The 15632-nt window shown below is 42.3% G+C and overlaps 1 protein-coding gene across 2 annotated transcripts in view; it reads left to right on the forward strand.

Annotated features, from left to right (window-relative positions):
* Positions 1 to 15632, forward strand: part of LOC135233108 (mediator of RNA polymerase II transcription subunit 13-like) — a 149872-nt gene that overhangs the window by 115325 nt on the left and 18915 nt on the right. Inside the window, exons 14-21 of one of the 2 annotated variants that reach the window (XM_064296305.1) lie at positions 1639 to 1738; positions 1823 to 2043; positions 3058 to 3263; positions 3617 to 4554; positions 8662 to 8841; positions 9337 to 9560; positions 11522 to 11714; positions 14577 to 14871. In XM_064296305.1, coding sequence (XP_064152375.1) covers positions 1639 to 1738; positions 1823 to 2043; positions 3058 to 3263; positions 3617 to 4554; positions 8662 to 8841; positions 9337 to 9560; positions 11522 to 11714; positions 14577 to 14871 — 2357 coding nt within the window. The remainder of the gene's footprint in view (positions 1 to 1638; positions 1739 to 1822; positions 2044 to 3057; positions 3264 to 3616; positions 4555 to 8661; positions 8842 to 9336; positions 9561 to 11521; positions 11715 to 14576; positions 14872 to 15632) is intronic. The other variant, XM_064296306.1, reaches the window with a different exon arrangement.

A 15632-nucleotide genomic window follows, 5' to 3' on the forward strand; every position in this document is an offset into this window, starting at 1 on the left:
AGGAAGGGGCTGTCCTGTTGGCTACAGTGTAGACCAGAGCCAGGTCTTTTAACCTGACCTTGGCGGAAATCGGCAGCCAGAGGAGTGACCTCAACATGCGAGAACTTTAGACAACTGAAGACAAGACAGGCAGCAGCATTCTGAATGAGCTGTAGATTACAAACAAATAAAAAATTAAGATACCACTTTCTTCTATTAGGTCAATAATTCAGAAGTTTAAAACCACTGCAACAGTGGTAAGCTTGCCTGGTGGTGATTACATGTGCATCTTGCCCCTTTGCACAGTGAGGCAGATGGTTTGGGATATAAAGAAAAATCCAAGGGCCACAACTGGAGATCTACACATTTTTGTTGCCTCTCAGGGACGCAAATACACCATCTCTACACCAGTAAGGTTTATATTGAGGTCCTCAATTGAAGGCAGTCAACAAAATAAGCATCTGGACCTTGCAAAATGGCACTGGAATGTCAATTAGAACCAGATGTTATGATGAGCTGAGACCAAAATTGAGCTTAATGGCCATGTACCCTAGTGAAGAAGGACACTTAGGTTTAAAAGGATGTCATACCTACAGTGAAATATGTTGGTGGCTCATTACTTTTATGTATTTGTTTTGCATCTATGGGCCCTGGTGCTCTTGGAAACTTAAATAAAATCATGAGCTCCAACAAGACAGTGATCTTGACGCATAACACAAAATTACCATTTGCAGTGGCAATCTTAGTCTCTAGATTGAACTAGACTTTGATTACACAGGGTCTTCAGTGAAATATATATACATTGAGTATGTTACATGATACCATGCCATAATTAAAAATGATAAACACTTTCCGAGCCACTTGTTTATTCCCTCTAATGCCCCTTTCTCTCCACTGGCCATCTCTCACTTACAACAGAATTAAAAAAAACACCGCCTGTTACACCAAGACAACATCAACACAACTTATGCCGCAGTTTCTCATGCAGATAGTTAAATTGACAGCCTTGTTTGTTGGTTGCATTGAGTGACATTGGGGGGCCTTTATATATTAAATAAGTCACCAAGAAATATGGGCTGGTATGCCTTGGGATGAGAGCTGAGGAGGCAGCCCAGTTCATCAGTTGACCTACAGTATATTGGCACTGGTTAGTGATAGAAAACTATGATGTGCAACAGGGAAGGATTTGCAACTGCTACTGCACGACACGTATAGAGCATGTATTAGCCGAGGGAAAGAAAAGTGAAAGAGCCATGAATGGACATGGGGTGTAGATGAGGAGACCTGCTATTGGGGTAGACTCAGGTCTTCCTGGGAGCAAGTAATTAAAAGAAGAGTTTTTTTTTTTTTAGTTTTTTTTTTAGTGACACCAAGGATTTTACCAGCAGAAAATGTTTTACCAACACTGAGTCCATACAGGTTCCTCTCATTACTAACCTGATCTAATGCATACCTGACATTACTTTGCATTAAATTACATGACTGGCAGTTGGCAGACGGTCTTATCCAGAGTGACTTGCAATGATAAAAGAAGTGTATACTGGAATCAAACAGCATATTTATATATGAAAACATTGCCTGCCATTAATTAAATATTTAGAACTATAGATGACCAAATTCAGGTGTATTTAGTGTTTTGCCTGACTTTTTTTTTTTCAGGCAATGGCTCTTCATCAGCAAACACCCAAGGCCCCTCCTGTTGGGGCCGAAGATCGGCCCCTGGGAAAGGATGGCAGGACTGCCGTGCCATACCCTCCAAGTAAGTTGGAGTTTTTTCAGGCTCATGTGCTTTTTGCCCCTGGTGATTCATAAATGTGGCTGATGGAGTGCTTTCTCCTCTCAGCAGTTGCAGATCTCCAGCGCATGTTCCCCACTCCGCCCTCCCTTGAGCAGCACCTGGCTTTCTCTCCTGTCATGACTTACCGAGACACGCTCAGCCAGGAGCCCCCGACCCCTGCAGCCAACACAGACCATTCTCTGGGGCCCCTGGTCACCTCCCAGCTCACTGAATTCAGAATGGAGGTGGAAGAGGGCATGGCCAGCCCAAAGGCAGAGAACGTCAAGGTGAGGGGGCTATTTGGGACTGCTATTTCGGGGGCGACATAGCTCAGGAGGTAAGAGCGGTTGTCTGGCAGTCGGAGGGTTGCTGGTTCGATCCCTCGCCCTGGGCATGTCGAAGTGTCCCTGAGCAAGACACCTAACTCCTAATTGCTCCCAACAAGCTGATTGGTACCTTGCATGGCAGCCTTTCACCGTTGGTGTGTGTGAGTATGTGTGTGAATGGGTGAATGAGAGGCACCAATTGTAAAGTGCTTTTGATAAAAGCGCTATATAAATACAGTCCATTTACCATTTGCTTGTCGCTGTGTACACTTTGCCAAAATAGATAGGTAATTTAGGGAGCTCAGCAACGTCTAGCAGGTTTTATACAGCAAAAACCTATTTAAAGGATAACTTTTTTTACTTTTTACTTGGACCCATGTTTCTGAACTAATTCTACCAAGCTGATCAGGATTCATAATAATTTTGTCATCTTTCTTGAACTTTGGTCACCCCAAGAACTGATCCACTCTGCATTGCAATGCAGTTTAATGAGGCTACGCAAATGAGCTTGTGAAAAAATGATTAGCATGACCGGTCAGCGTGGTGAAAATAGTTCAGAAAAATGGGTCTAAGGCGAAGAATACCAAAGTTATCCTTTAACAAGCATATGTTTAAAGCCACTCTATCAGGTCGTTCTAATTTGTTCAGTCACATTTTTAGAAACTTGTTTTGACTTAAAACACCAGAGACCAACACCTTGCTGGCAGAGTTGGGGTCAATTCCATTTCCAGTTTAGCCAGTGCACAAAATGAATTGAAACATCCTCATTGAATATAATAGGCATTTGTTGATTCATGAATTGAATATCAGTTCATTTTGTGAAATGCAAATTAAATTTACCCTAAACCCTGCTTGGTGGACAAGATGAATTACACCTACACATGTGCTGTTTTTCATTTTCAAATGTATTTGTTATTATGAAGTAGAATTAACTTTTTTGGATTGCACCCAAACTATTGTCTCCGCCCACCCCAGGACTTCTCATTTGTGTATCGTGTTCCTGCTGTTCAACCACACATTGGCTGCTCCATGTTTGCTCCACTTCGAGCCCTGCCTAGTCAATACTTGCCCCCCCTGAGGATTCCAGACAACTGTTACTATCGGCCATCCTGGGCCCTTCCCCCCAAGATGGAGCAACTGCATCTCCCCCCTCAGTTACCCTTCACCCGGGATGGTTACATGTAAGTGTTCTTTACAGAAGTTCCCCCTGTTGAGTCTTGGGAGGGGTTGAGGTGGGTTATGAAATTTTTAAAAAATGTAAAAAAGAAAAACAAAAGCATATTCCATGGACATTCACACCAGTCAAATTTAATGCTTGTACCTGTCATTTGCACTTTATTAGCTGCAATGCACATGTAGTTGCACTAGTCACATATTTTTATATTTTTTAAAGAATATCAGGCTATATTTTATTAAATGGTTGTATTCACTTTGTCAACGGGGTCATGCACTGAAATGTTAATGTGACAAACCGCGCGTTGTTTGTGATTCAGTGAATGCTGATGTGAAGTTTAAACATGTGCTATCCTCCTAGAAATGTGCCAAGTGTCAACAGCCTGCTAGACCAGGACTATGCCCAGATGAGTACCCCTCAGATGGGCACACCGGTCGCTGTCCACAGTGCCGCTTCAACGGGCAACACCGGTGGGGGTGGTGTACTGCCCTCTACTTCTCCTGCCACCCCCCGCTTCTCTGTGCCCACTCCTCGGACCCCCCGGACCCCCAGGGGAACAGGAGTGACAGGGAGTGGGCAGGGGTCCGTCAAGCAAGACGGCACCGAGCTTAGCTCTCCGGCATCCTCCACCCCCACCACCAGCCGGCTTGGCCTGAGCTCCGTAGAGCCCCTTGCCCCGCCCGCCCTTCCCGAAGCCCACAGCCTGTATGCCGTTCTGCTCCTCTCCGACTCGGTGCTGGATGTCTTCAAAGACCGCAACTTCGACAGCTGCTGCATCTGCGCCTGCAACATGAACGTGAAGGGCGCAGACGTGGGCCTGTACATCCCCGACTCCAGCCGCGAGGACCAGTACCGCTGCATGTGCGGCTTCAGCGCCATCGTCAACCGCCGGCTGGCCCACGGCACCGGCCTGTTCCTGGAGGACGAGCTGGACATCTTCGGCCGGGGTTCGGAGGTCGGGCAGGCGGCGGAGCGGCGCTTGGCTCTCTGCCGCAGGACGGCCCCCATCGCCGATCCCTCCGCCGACGTGCTGGTGCTCCTGCAGGAGCAGTGCTCCCGGCCCATCTCCTTGCTCGCCTCCCTCCAGCGGACACCTTCCTGTTCCTGCCGCGGCCGCCAGGAGGCGCTGCTGCAGAACTGGATGGCTGATAAGCTGTGGGCGGACAGCAGCGACGCGTGCGCCGAGTGCTACAATGCCCTGGTGCAAGGCCAGCAATACGTGGACAATCCAGCAGGGGGCAAGGTGGACCCAGTCGTTGTGAGAAGCACTGCACTGCACAGTTGGCCACACGCAAACGGTAAAGCGCTCAGTGGTGGATTTATACATTTTGGGGGCCCAAGCAAAGTTCAGTTTTGGGGCCCCCAAAACTCTTCATGTGTATATTGTTGGTAGCATTGTCTTCATATACATACTACTATTTTAGCACTTATTTTAGCTTTCGGATGAGTGAGCCAAGGGCCGTACTGTAGGCCTAACATCTGCAACGTGTCTTAAAAGTTCTTACTCTTAACTTTCTTAACTAAATACGAAGACATTATGTGTTTGGTTTATAAAATTATATTTTTCATATTATTTTAATTTATCTTAGAAAATGCTTAATTTGTAGTTATTTTTCAATTATATATTTACCTAAGGGTGCCACTGTTCTTGTTGAACATGGGGGGGGGTGGTAATACGCAATACTAGGGTAGGGGAGAGGTATGTGTGCAATTGTTAGTGAATAGCAAAGTCTATTGCACAGCCTATGTAAGACAAGGGGTTTTACATGCAACAGCATAGTACTGGTTTTTTGTACTGAAGGACGCAATAACTTTATCTTATGGAAAAAGCATCTAATTCGGCATATACAATTTGCATGTTATTATATTACAGATTTCCTTACTTGATCAAAGGGCAAGGAGATCACTAGCCGCCTAGCTATATAGCAAGTATTACTACAGTCAAAAACTGCACAGAGTTTAACCATAATAGCTAACTAACAGTCTAATCATCTTACAATAAAATACACCTGTTACTATCTTGATTTTTACTGTCCTCAAATACTGAAAAGTTACAGGGAGCAATGTGTAGGTACTCTCAAATCTAGGACACCAAGATGACAAAAAACACACAATTGCCAAGATTGCTCTAATGTGGGTATCATAAAAATGTAACCATAGTATGCCCGTCTGCAGTGGGCTTATCTGCAGTAAGCAATTTTTAAGATTAGAAAGATCATTTACTAAACACACCCTCACCCATCCTACTTATAGTTTTGGAGCTTGGAAATGATCTGATGCATATTTTTAAGAAACAGTGCATGTGGATTAAGTTAACTGAAATTTCTTGATCAGGTCTTACCGTTACAACATGGCATCTTTGCTCACTCAAACTGAAAACAAATTATAAAAGACTGAAATGGCAGTTGACCAGAAACCCCACACTATTCGACTTGAAAAGCACTTTGTCTATTCACTCATTTGAAGGGCATCCTTGCGTTTTTCAATATCATCAGTCTCCTTCAAATTCAGCTCCCGGGCTCTGACTCTAGTTAGAAAGTGTAGCCAGTCCATTCCATCTCTCCTGCACTATACTGCCCCTCACATATGCAATTGCAAGAAAAAAGTTTGTGAACACTTTGGAGTTGCCTGGATTGCTGCATTAATTATTAATTAAATGTGGAATGATCTTCATCACAATTATACAAACAGAAACAATCTGCTTAAACTAATAACAAACAAATAATTGTACTTCTTGTCAATACTGAATGCGAATGCATCATTTAAACATTCAGTATAGGTTGGAAAAAGTATGTAGGATGAAAAAAGTAAAGAGGTGCCCTGCCCTGTAAAAAGGCATACAAAGTTTGGTCACTCACAGAGTCTGCTCTTCTGAAGAAACATCTGTTCATGTCAACCATGCCCTGCTCAAAATAATTTTCAAAGGACCTTAGAAGAACTGTAGAGCTGCATAAAATATGGAAAATGCTACAGAAGTATTTCTAAAGGCCCGGGTCTTCATCAATCCACAATAAGACAAGTTGTCCACAAATGGAGGCAATTCTGTACAGTTACTACTCTCCCTAGGAGTGGGCATCTTGCAAAGATCACATCAAGAGTGTAGCATGCAATGCTGAAGGAAATCAAAAATAACTCTAGGGTAACAACAAAGGACCTGCATAAATCTCTTGAGCTTGCCTAAAGTATGTTTATATGTCCTATATAAGAAAAACTCCAAACAAGAATGGTATTCATGAGAGGTCACCACAGAGGAAACTGCTACTCTCCAAAAAAAACATTGCTGCATGTCTCAGGTTTGCAAAAGATGGATGTTCCACAGTGCTTCTGGGACCATGTTCTATAGATGGATGGAGGCAAAAGGTGAACTTCTTTCCAGAAATGCACAACACTATGTTTGGAGGGAAAAAGCACTGTTCACCAACAACAAAACCTCATGCCAAGTGTGAAGCACGGTGGAGGGAGCATCATAGTTTGGGGCTGCTTTTTTGCCTCAGGGCTTGAACAGCTTGCAATCATTGTGGGAACAAAGAATTCAAAATTGTATCAAGAAACTTGACAGGAAAATGTCAGGGTATTGGTCCGTCACCTGAAGCTTAATAGAAATTGGGTGATGCCACACGACATTGACCCAAAACTTGAATAAATCAATGAATGGTTTAAACAGAGAAATTCATGTAATGGAATGGTCAAGTCAAAGTCCAGACCTTAACCCAGTCGAGATGTTGTGGCATGATCTGAAGATGGGTCTTGAAGAAATCCAAGAAATTTACTGAAGCAGTTTTGTATGGAGGTATGGTCTAAAATTCCTCCTAACCATTGTGCGGACATAGGATTGGCAAACATTTGTTGTAGGTTGTTGCTGCTGAAGAGGTCCAACCAGTTACTAGAAACAAGCGGTCACATCCTTTTTTTTTCTCCTGCCTGAACCCTGAATGTTCAGAATGTGTTCCATAAAGACATGAAAAGTGAAACTGATTGTGTGTTATTAGTTTAAGCAGGATGTGTTTGTCTATTATTGTGATAATATCAGAGAGATCCAGGTCATTCCAAGGGTCCACAAACTTTTATTTTTGTGCAACTGTAGTTCTTGATTCATTTTACAATGAGTGCTGCACTGTTGCGACTGTAACATCATAAACAATAGCAGTGCAGTAACTTTAGCTATACACCTCAAAGGTAGATGTTACGTGGATGGTGTTCCACTATAAGCATTATTGTGAGTTGGGAGACTGACTTGTGTTGCACGATCTCAGCTCTAAAACAAGTCCAGAATGACAGCAGTTGGACAGCACAGGTTTGTGATATATCCTTACTGACAGTAGTAGCCTAACTTGTTAGGGGTCACACAGTTTTTGCCGTGGTTGAGTCTTGGTTTGTGACTGCTTTTTAAAAAAGCCATCTAACTTTGGAAATTTGGCTACCTTCTCTGCCAGTCAGTTTTTTTTTTCTCTACTGAGATCCACTTTTGTGTTTATAAGGCACTTTGATTTACTTCATTATAGCCGAGACTCTTTGCTATCTTCCCCACTAGCTAACTAGCATCATTCTGCAACATCATTATAAAAAATAGACACTTGGCATAGGACCACAGCATACACAGGTATATTGCCCAACAATCTTTGCTTATCTGAAAAGACAACTGCTATAGATAAATAAAGTATCACAAGTAATTTAATTAATAGTGCTTGCAATACGTTTTCTGCACCTCTGATGTGTTCGGAGATTAATGTACATTTTTAAAAAGTGAGTAACCATGAAGGCAGTATGTTTTTTGAATTGAGGGCATGTAATACACATGCTAGTAGTGGTTCAGATATTGAGTTCTCTCTGTGTTCGCGTTTGGTTGTGAACGTCGCGTCCCCTGTGGAAACGAAGTCTATGTATTTACCTATATTAAACGTTAATATATAGGCTACCGCTTCCAGCCAGCATGGGATCCCCAAGTGTTCAGGGTCCCCACGCAATTGCGTGGTTTGTGCGGTGGCAAAGTTCACCTCTGAAAGCGCTACCCCTTACATAGCTGCTACATTTGTTCTGTACAGTTGACATTTTTATCCACCAAAAATTTGTATATAGCTTATTTATAACTGAAAACCTGGTAGAACACTACCCCCCATGACCTGACTGAGTAGTCCTGTACTGGGATATATCTCCTAAATACTTGTAACCAGTTCAGAATAATCACTGCTTCATTTTTAAACACTGGTGTTTCATGATAACTGGAGTTTTAAATGTTCACTTTGTTGTGTGCATTTCTGTTTTGGTTTAGGCATTGGTCACCACAGTATAGATTGCATTGACTTAAGCGTTGAGAAATTATATCTTGCTTACAGTGTGATGCCTGTCATTGTGTGTGTGCGTGTGGGTGGGTGCGTTTGTGGTTGTGTGGCCGTGTCTCTCTGCAGTGCTGGACATCAGCATGCTGTCCTCCCAGGATGTGGTCAGAATGCTGCTTTCTCTCCAGCCCTTCCTCCAGGATGCCATCCAAAAGAAGCGAACGGGCCGAACTTGGGAGAACATCCAGCACGTTCAGGGCCCGCTCACCTGGCAACAATTTCACAAGATGGCTGGACGGGGCTCCTACGGTGAGATCCACAGAGCTAACACATCACCCAACCCATCCTCCTCTCCCATTCACCTGTATCATCTTACACACTGTGTGTTGCTTTTTCTAGTCCTTTGCAAAGCATTGTTTCAAATAACAGCAGGATCCAATTAAATTGTTTTCTGTCCTTTTCCTTCTTGTTTTTGATTCTCTTAAGCCTGTTAAAACCAACATTGTGAAATGACGCACCAAAGCTTAATTATGCAACAGTGCAGAAAGGATAGATTGCATAGATTAATATGGCAAACTATTTTTCTGAAATACTGAAATATTGTCTTTGCATAGATGAATATGGAAAAATATTTTACTGAAATTACACTGAAATATTGAAATACTCCCTCAGAATATTTATGTGTTCTCATCTACTCTTACTAACAGTTATCTTCCTACTCTTTCTTTCCTGGTTTCTTTCTGTCTCTCCATCTTTTTTTCTTGCTTTGTTTCCTTTGTGCTTCTTCAATTATATCCCATGCAGGCTCAGAGGAGTCTCCTGAGCCCCTCCCCATACCTACCTTGTTGCTGGGGTACGACCGGGACTTCCTCGCATTGTCTCCGCTGGCCCTGCCCTTCTGGGAGAAATTGCTTCTAGAACCATACGGAGGACAACGGGATGTTGCCTTCCTGGTGATCTGCCCCGACAACGAGGCCCTCCTGGCTGGGGCACGAGTCTTCTTCCGGGAGCTCAGTGCCGTGTACGAGGTGAGCATCACCATGTTAAGTTCTAAACTGGCCTTTTAGGGTCAGAGTGTGAAACAGCCAGTTTTGTCTTGGGCTGATTTCAGTTAGGCACATGCAGGCTTTTATTGGCCTCATGCAGAGTGTGCATGATGCTGTGATTGCCATCTTTTTCTTAAATGACAAATACTTTGTAGTCATATCGACCTGGACAGTTAACAGCTGTCTGAATGACATGGTCGTAATGACTGCCTATTTCTCAGTGTTACTGTGTACACATTAAGGAATCATCACATTGCTGACACATATCACCCAAGTTTGCTGAAGGGTCAGTGTTTTTTATTGTTATCACTGCTTGTTCATGACACCAATGTTTACATATTAGTATTTTATAGCAGTTACTTGTGAATTCATTGATTTAAGGGAAAATGAATTTGAAGTAAACAAATTGTGACAATGGAACTATATATATATTTTTTTAATACAAGGATATGTGCCTTGGCATCTATAATTCTTGGTTTCAGTTCAGTGTATTTTTATATTTATTTAAAGTACTTCAGTAATGAAGTACTGTGCTAGTATTGATTATGCACTGCTATTTTAGCCTGAATGAATATTGCAATACACAGAAAATTCTTTCTGAGGTATACAGCTTTTACATCTGATTTACTTTTCTGCTGCAATTTATTTTGGTTACATACAGATGGGTGACAAATTAAAGGAAAACCAACATAAAATGTCACTGTTCTAGGGCACCACGAACCACCAGAACAGCTTCAATGCACCCAAGCATAGATTCTACAAGTCTCTGGAACCCTACTGGAGGTGACGGGACACCAAAGATATTTATTAATTTGGTGTGGTGATGTTGGTGGTGGAGAGCGCTGTCTAACATGTCAGTCCAGAATTTCCCATAGGGGTTCAATTGAATTGAGATCTTGAAACTGCAAAGGCTATAGCATATGATTCACATAATTGTCATACTCATCAAACCATTCACTGGCCCCTCCTGCCCTGTGGATGATGTCATCCTGGAAGAGACCACTCCCATCAGGATAGAAATGTTTCATCATGTGATAAAGGTGATCACTCAGAATAACTTTGTATTGGTTTGCAGTGAATCTTCCCTCTAAGGGGACAAGTGGACCCAAACCATGCCAGGAAAATGCCCCCCACAACATAACAGAGCCACTGGACACCCTCACTGTAGGGGTCAAGCATTCAGGCCTGTACCGTGCTCTTGGTGTACGCTAAACATACCCTCACCCTCTTGTCGAGAATATGGTGAAGGATGACTCATCTGACCATATCACATTTTTCCACATCTCTGTAGACCTGTGCCAATGGTTTTTGCACTACTGAACTGTCAAATGTGCATTCATCTTTGTAATGTGGGGTTTATGAGCTTAAACCCTACTATAATATCCCTCTCTGCGTAGTTGTCGCCAGACTGTTCTTCACATTGACATTCTCAGTCACCTGAGGAAGAGTAGCTCTTCTGTTTTTCCTTACGTATCGCACTAATGCACGAGCATCATGGTCATCGAATGTGCGCTTTCGATCACAATTTCCGACCCTACAGTATTTGTGACTGAAGCTTCTGCCATCCATGCCCCATTAATGAACCTTTTTTTCCTCTTGCCATATTGATCCAAAATTGCAGTCAACTGGGCCTGCTCAAGCATTTTTATACATGCCACAGGGCGTGATAGGATGTTAATTGCTTAATTGTATTGTGCAATACTCTAATATAGAGGCATCTGCGTTCGTCATGTTTCTCCACTCATTTATTCAGGTTTTTCCTTTAATTTGTCACCTGCCTGTACATGTAGGTCAGAAAAGAAGGCTGCTTGTATTTAATTTTGACTTTTTTACATGTTAAATTTATTCTTCCTGAAAGGGAGTAATCCTGTTGGCATGTTTTAGAGATTAACTCCAGTCGAGCCCCCACCCCTTGTCTTTTCTCTCCCCCTCACATTTTCCAGACCTGTCGGTTGGGAAAACACAGACCCCTGGCCAAGGTGTCCCAGGATGGGATGGTCCTGGTTGGTGCGCTGGAAACCCAGGAAGTGACAGAAGACCTGGTGGATCAGTGGCTCTCTGAGCCGTGGACTGGCCAGCAGCAGGATAATAATCTCACTAAGTTGAAGTGCTATGCCCATGTCTGCAAGCAGCTGGGTTAGTATCTACCTGGCCATCAGTCTGTCTGTCTGAATACCCTGAATACTTCTTTATGGCTGTTCTTACCACCTTGATTGCATATAGTATGACCACCATGACTACTTAGCCTACCTGTCTACTTGACTGCTTCCCTGTTTCTCTATTTACAGTGTTTCTATGTTATTTTTTTACAATAAAATGTTAAAAAAGCAACAATGTGACTACGTGTTACAAGAATAGAACGCTAAGTTACAGTTAACTGCACCTGCCACAGTTTAAAAACAGTTTTTCAGGTTTCCTGTTCCTCATCGAGAGAGAGGAGAAGAATAAAAGAGTGTATACATTATAATAAAGTGCGAGGGAGAAAATAAATAAGGATAAGTAAATTGAGAGTAGAGATGGACAGGCCATCAGCAAAGTGAGGCAGATGAGTATGAATGGAGGGATGGGTGTGTGTGTGTGCTTGCTTGCGTGTGCACCTGTATGCGTGTGTGTGTGTGTATGTCTGCATGCATGTGTGTGTGTTTTTTTTTTGTGGGGGTGGGGAGGTGGGGGGTTGTGAGTGATAATAGAGTGTGCGCAATGTGAGTACATGTGTTTGGAGTCTGGGGAGTGTATTCATTTGGTTTTGAAGGAAAGATTCTTTGTGCAGGTGTTTGTACTGTGATAAAGTTGTGACTGATCTAAGAGAAAGCGGGATACCATTCCATACTGTAGTATATGTATTGAAGACCTTTGGCTATTTATTTATAAATCATGGTAAGGTATTGAGTTTGTTGGAAGTGGAACTTGTTTCTTGTTTCATATTTCAACATAGAGCTTGATGATAAGGTACGTGGTGTAAGTTTGGAAGTTAAGGGCATTAGCTGTTATTGATAGGGCAGTACAATGCTGGAGCCAAGGGAGGCAGCAAGTGGATCAAGTGGAGCCTTTGTGATCAAGCCTGGCTGTGGGTTCAGTGATTTCCTTGGTGTTAAGGGCCCATATGGGAGGGCAGTAGGGTATAGTTGAGAAGTTGTCAATAGTTATCAGTTATATATTAGGGATGCACCGATATGAAAATTTATGTCCGATACCGATTCCGATTACTGATTGGGGGGAACATCAGCCAATACCAATTGTTTGGTGGCTCTGCTTCTATAAGTTTTATGGACAACAATTTAAAATCTTGCCATTCTAATAAACACAATTTCAGTTACAAATCCAACTATAAATGCCTTCTTCCTGAAAGTAAATTTCACTAGAATTATCTAGTTTTCACTAGGGTATTTTTTAGGCCTGGTGGTACGCACTGAAGAACCCCTAAACAGACGTGACACGCAGGGTGGAATATTGACGTGGATGTTGCAGCAGGCAGTCTGAAATTTATATTTGCTTTCAAATTTCAGTTTTCTCTGTATATTCAAGGCTTAAAAGGAAAGGATAACTTAATACTCTGCGTTTATTGCATAAAAATAAGCTGTGTGACCTCTGCCACATTATAATTAAGACTCCACAACTGCATACAGAGCATCTTTAACAATGTTACAAACTTGTGACAAAGAATATTTTCTAGAACATTCAGTAAAAATATATTAAATCAAATTAATTTACATTAGATTAAATTAAATTGCCCGGGAGTTGCTGGGTCTGAAGCATTGCAATCGGAGAAAAAAATAGGGACACACCTGGCATTACCTTGATGGTTTACCAAAGTTTTGTGCATCTTGTGCATTAATGCTTAACAAACATAGGAGAAAAAATAAGCCATGCTTATGTTGTTGTAAAAATGATTTATTTCGTTCAGGACAGAGGTAAATGCAAGCAAAATCTATTGCTGTTACATTACAGCACTTTCAACACAAGAAATGCAAGAAGTGCTGTCCTAAAATTTCTTGAAGAAAGAAACCATGAAGAGTGCCTGACCCGCAAGCAAAGGAACAATTATATAGAGAGATGCCATTTTGGAAAAAAAAGGCTATGTGCTATCACTGTATTTAGATCAAACTTTCCCGCGCTGCTTGTGTTGAAAGTGCTGTGAGGGGTAACAGCGATAGGTTCGCTTGCAGTCACATCTGTCCAGAATGTAAACTAGTCAGGGATTCTTCACTGTAAGAAGAAATTTTATAACGTTCAACCATACCGACACAATGCTTTGATGTACAGTTGACGGTACAAACAAGAGACATACAATGAGATTGCAGGTACACAAGAAAATATTAAACATCAAAAACTTACTTTCACTTCACTCAGCAGTAAAGTAAAGGGACTGACCACACAGTTTAGTGGGACTAACAGCAGCATAGAACACAATGAACTGTATGAACGAAGAGGTTCTTATATAGTTCATTGATAGACTGCACTGCACTGCAGTGACACTCATATTACGTCAAGTTTCCTGGGCAACAACAGAGGTTGACTCATATTTTGGAACAGTGCCCAGCAGAGGCTCCCAAGCCAAATGATTATTGATTTCCAAATGAATAGATATTTGGCGTTGTTTTCGGCATTTTAAAAAAGCATTTTGTCGCCTGGCAGCCCACCAGGTCTGTACAATTATTGGGGAAATGCCGAATATGGAAAATGAAATGCAATTATTTTGTATCTGATAGGCAAATGAAAGCCACATCTTGAATTACAAATAAACAATAGACTATTTTTACCTTTTGATTGACAGGACATAATCGGAGCTGACCATCGGCTGTTTTCAAACCATCGGCCAATGGTTATCAGTGGCCGATCAGTCGGTGCATCCCTATTATATGATAATTGACCTTTTTACTGTGCTTTTGCATGTGTGCTTGTGCAGATGATGCGAGAATCAATTGTTTACATTCAATACAACATGTTTATTTATCTTATTGGCTGTCTGGCTCATCTGTCTCATCATTTTCTTTTTAGTTCCACAGTTGGCTGCGCTTCCGCTCGACAGCAGTGTGCTCCTGCCCTTTAAACCTCAGCCTCCTCTGTCCCCCGCGCCCGCATCCCAGCCGGCCCCCGGCGGCCAGCCACCCGTTACGGTCTCGGCCCCTGACAGCAGTGCATCAGCACAGGGGACTGGGGCCACCCCCATGCCCTCTGGGTCTACACCGGGCCAGCAAGGTGGAGCAGACATGCCACAGGGGGGCAGCGCAGAATCTGAGAGCACTGCCTGCCCAGTGCAACCCCCTGATTCATCTGCTGAAAACCCAGAGAGGTGAGAAGGAGATATGCTCCATTCATAACATAAGAATTCATAATGATGAAAATAGGCTATTTAACCTATCTATGCGCATCATATATCTATAAATTAGAGCAGTTTTTTTCTTTTTTGCAAAGTTGTGCTAGAACTTTTTGTGATTGCCCAAGACGTCTAATGTGTTTATAAAACACCTGTGCTTTTGCCTCTTGAATAAATGGTAAATGGACTGCATTTATATAGCGCTTTTATCCAAAGCGCTTTACAATTGATGCCTCTCATTCGCCAGAGCAGTTAGGGATTAGGGATTAGGTGTCTTGCTCAAGGACACTTCGACATGCCCAGGGTGGGGATTGAACCAGCAACCCTCCGACTGCCAGACAATCGGTCTTACCTCCTGAGCTATGTCGCCCCCCTAAAAATTCCATCAAAACATGTGCAGATGTTACAGGTCTGGCGAGTATGTTGTACTGATGCACACCTTTATGAGACTTCAGGCTAATTCATTTATAGAGTAAATAGTTATGAATTCTCAGTTTCTCCAACAAATTTCATTTTTGTTGGTTGGTGTGTGTCTGTATAATTAGCAAATATAATTGTTGCATCATACCCTCTTCTCGTTTCTGTCATAGTAACAATCATGGTACTTTTGTTTTAAGGATATTAAAACATTCACAAACCGTTCATAAAAGAATTAAGCAAATTTTGTACTTTTTTAAAAGGATAATTCACTTTCTGGGGTTTTTGATATTATTTCAATTTTAGCTTTTGTTTTCAGT

Source organism: Anguilla rostrata, chromosome 10 (assembly GCF_018555375.3).
Source record: "Anguilla rostrata isolate EN2019 chromosome 10, ASM1855537v3, whole genome shotgun sequence".
Classification (NCBI taxonomy): Eukaryota; Metazoa; Chordata; class Actinopteri; order Anguilliformes; family Anguillidae; genus Anguilla; species Anguilla rostrata.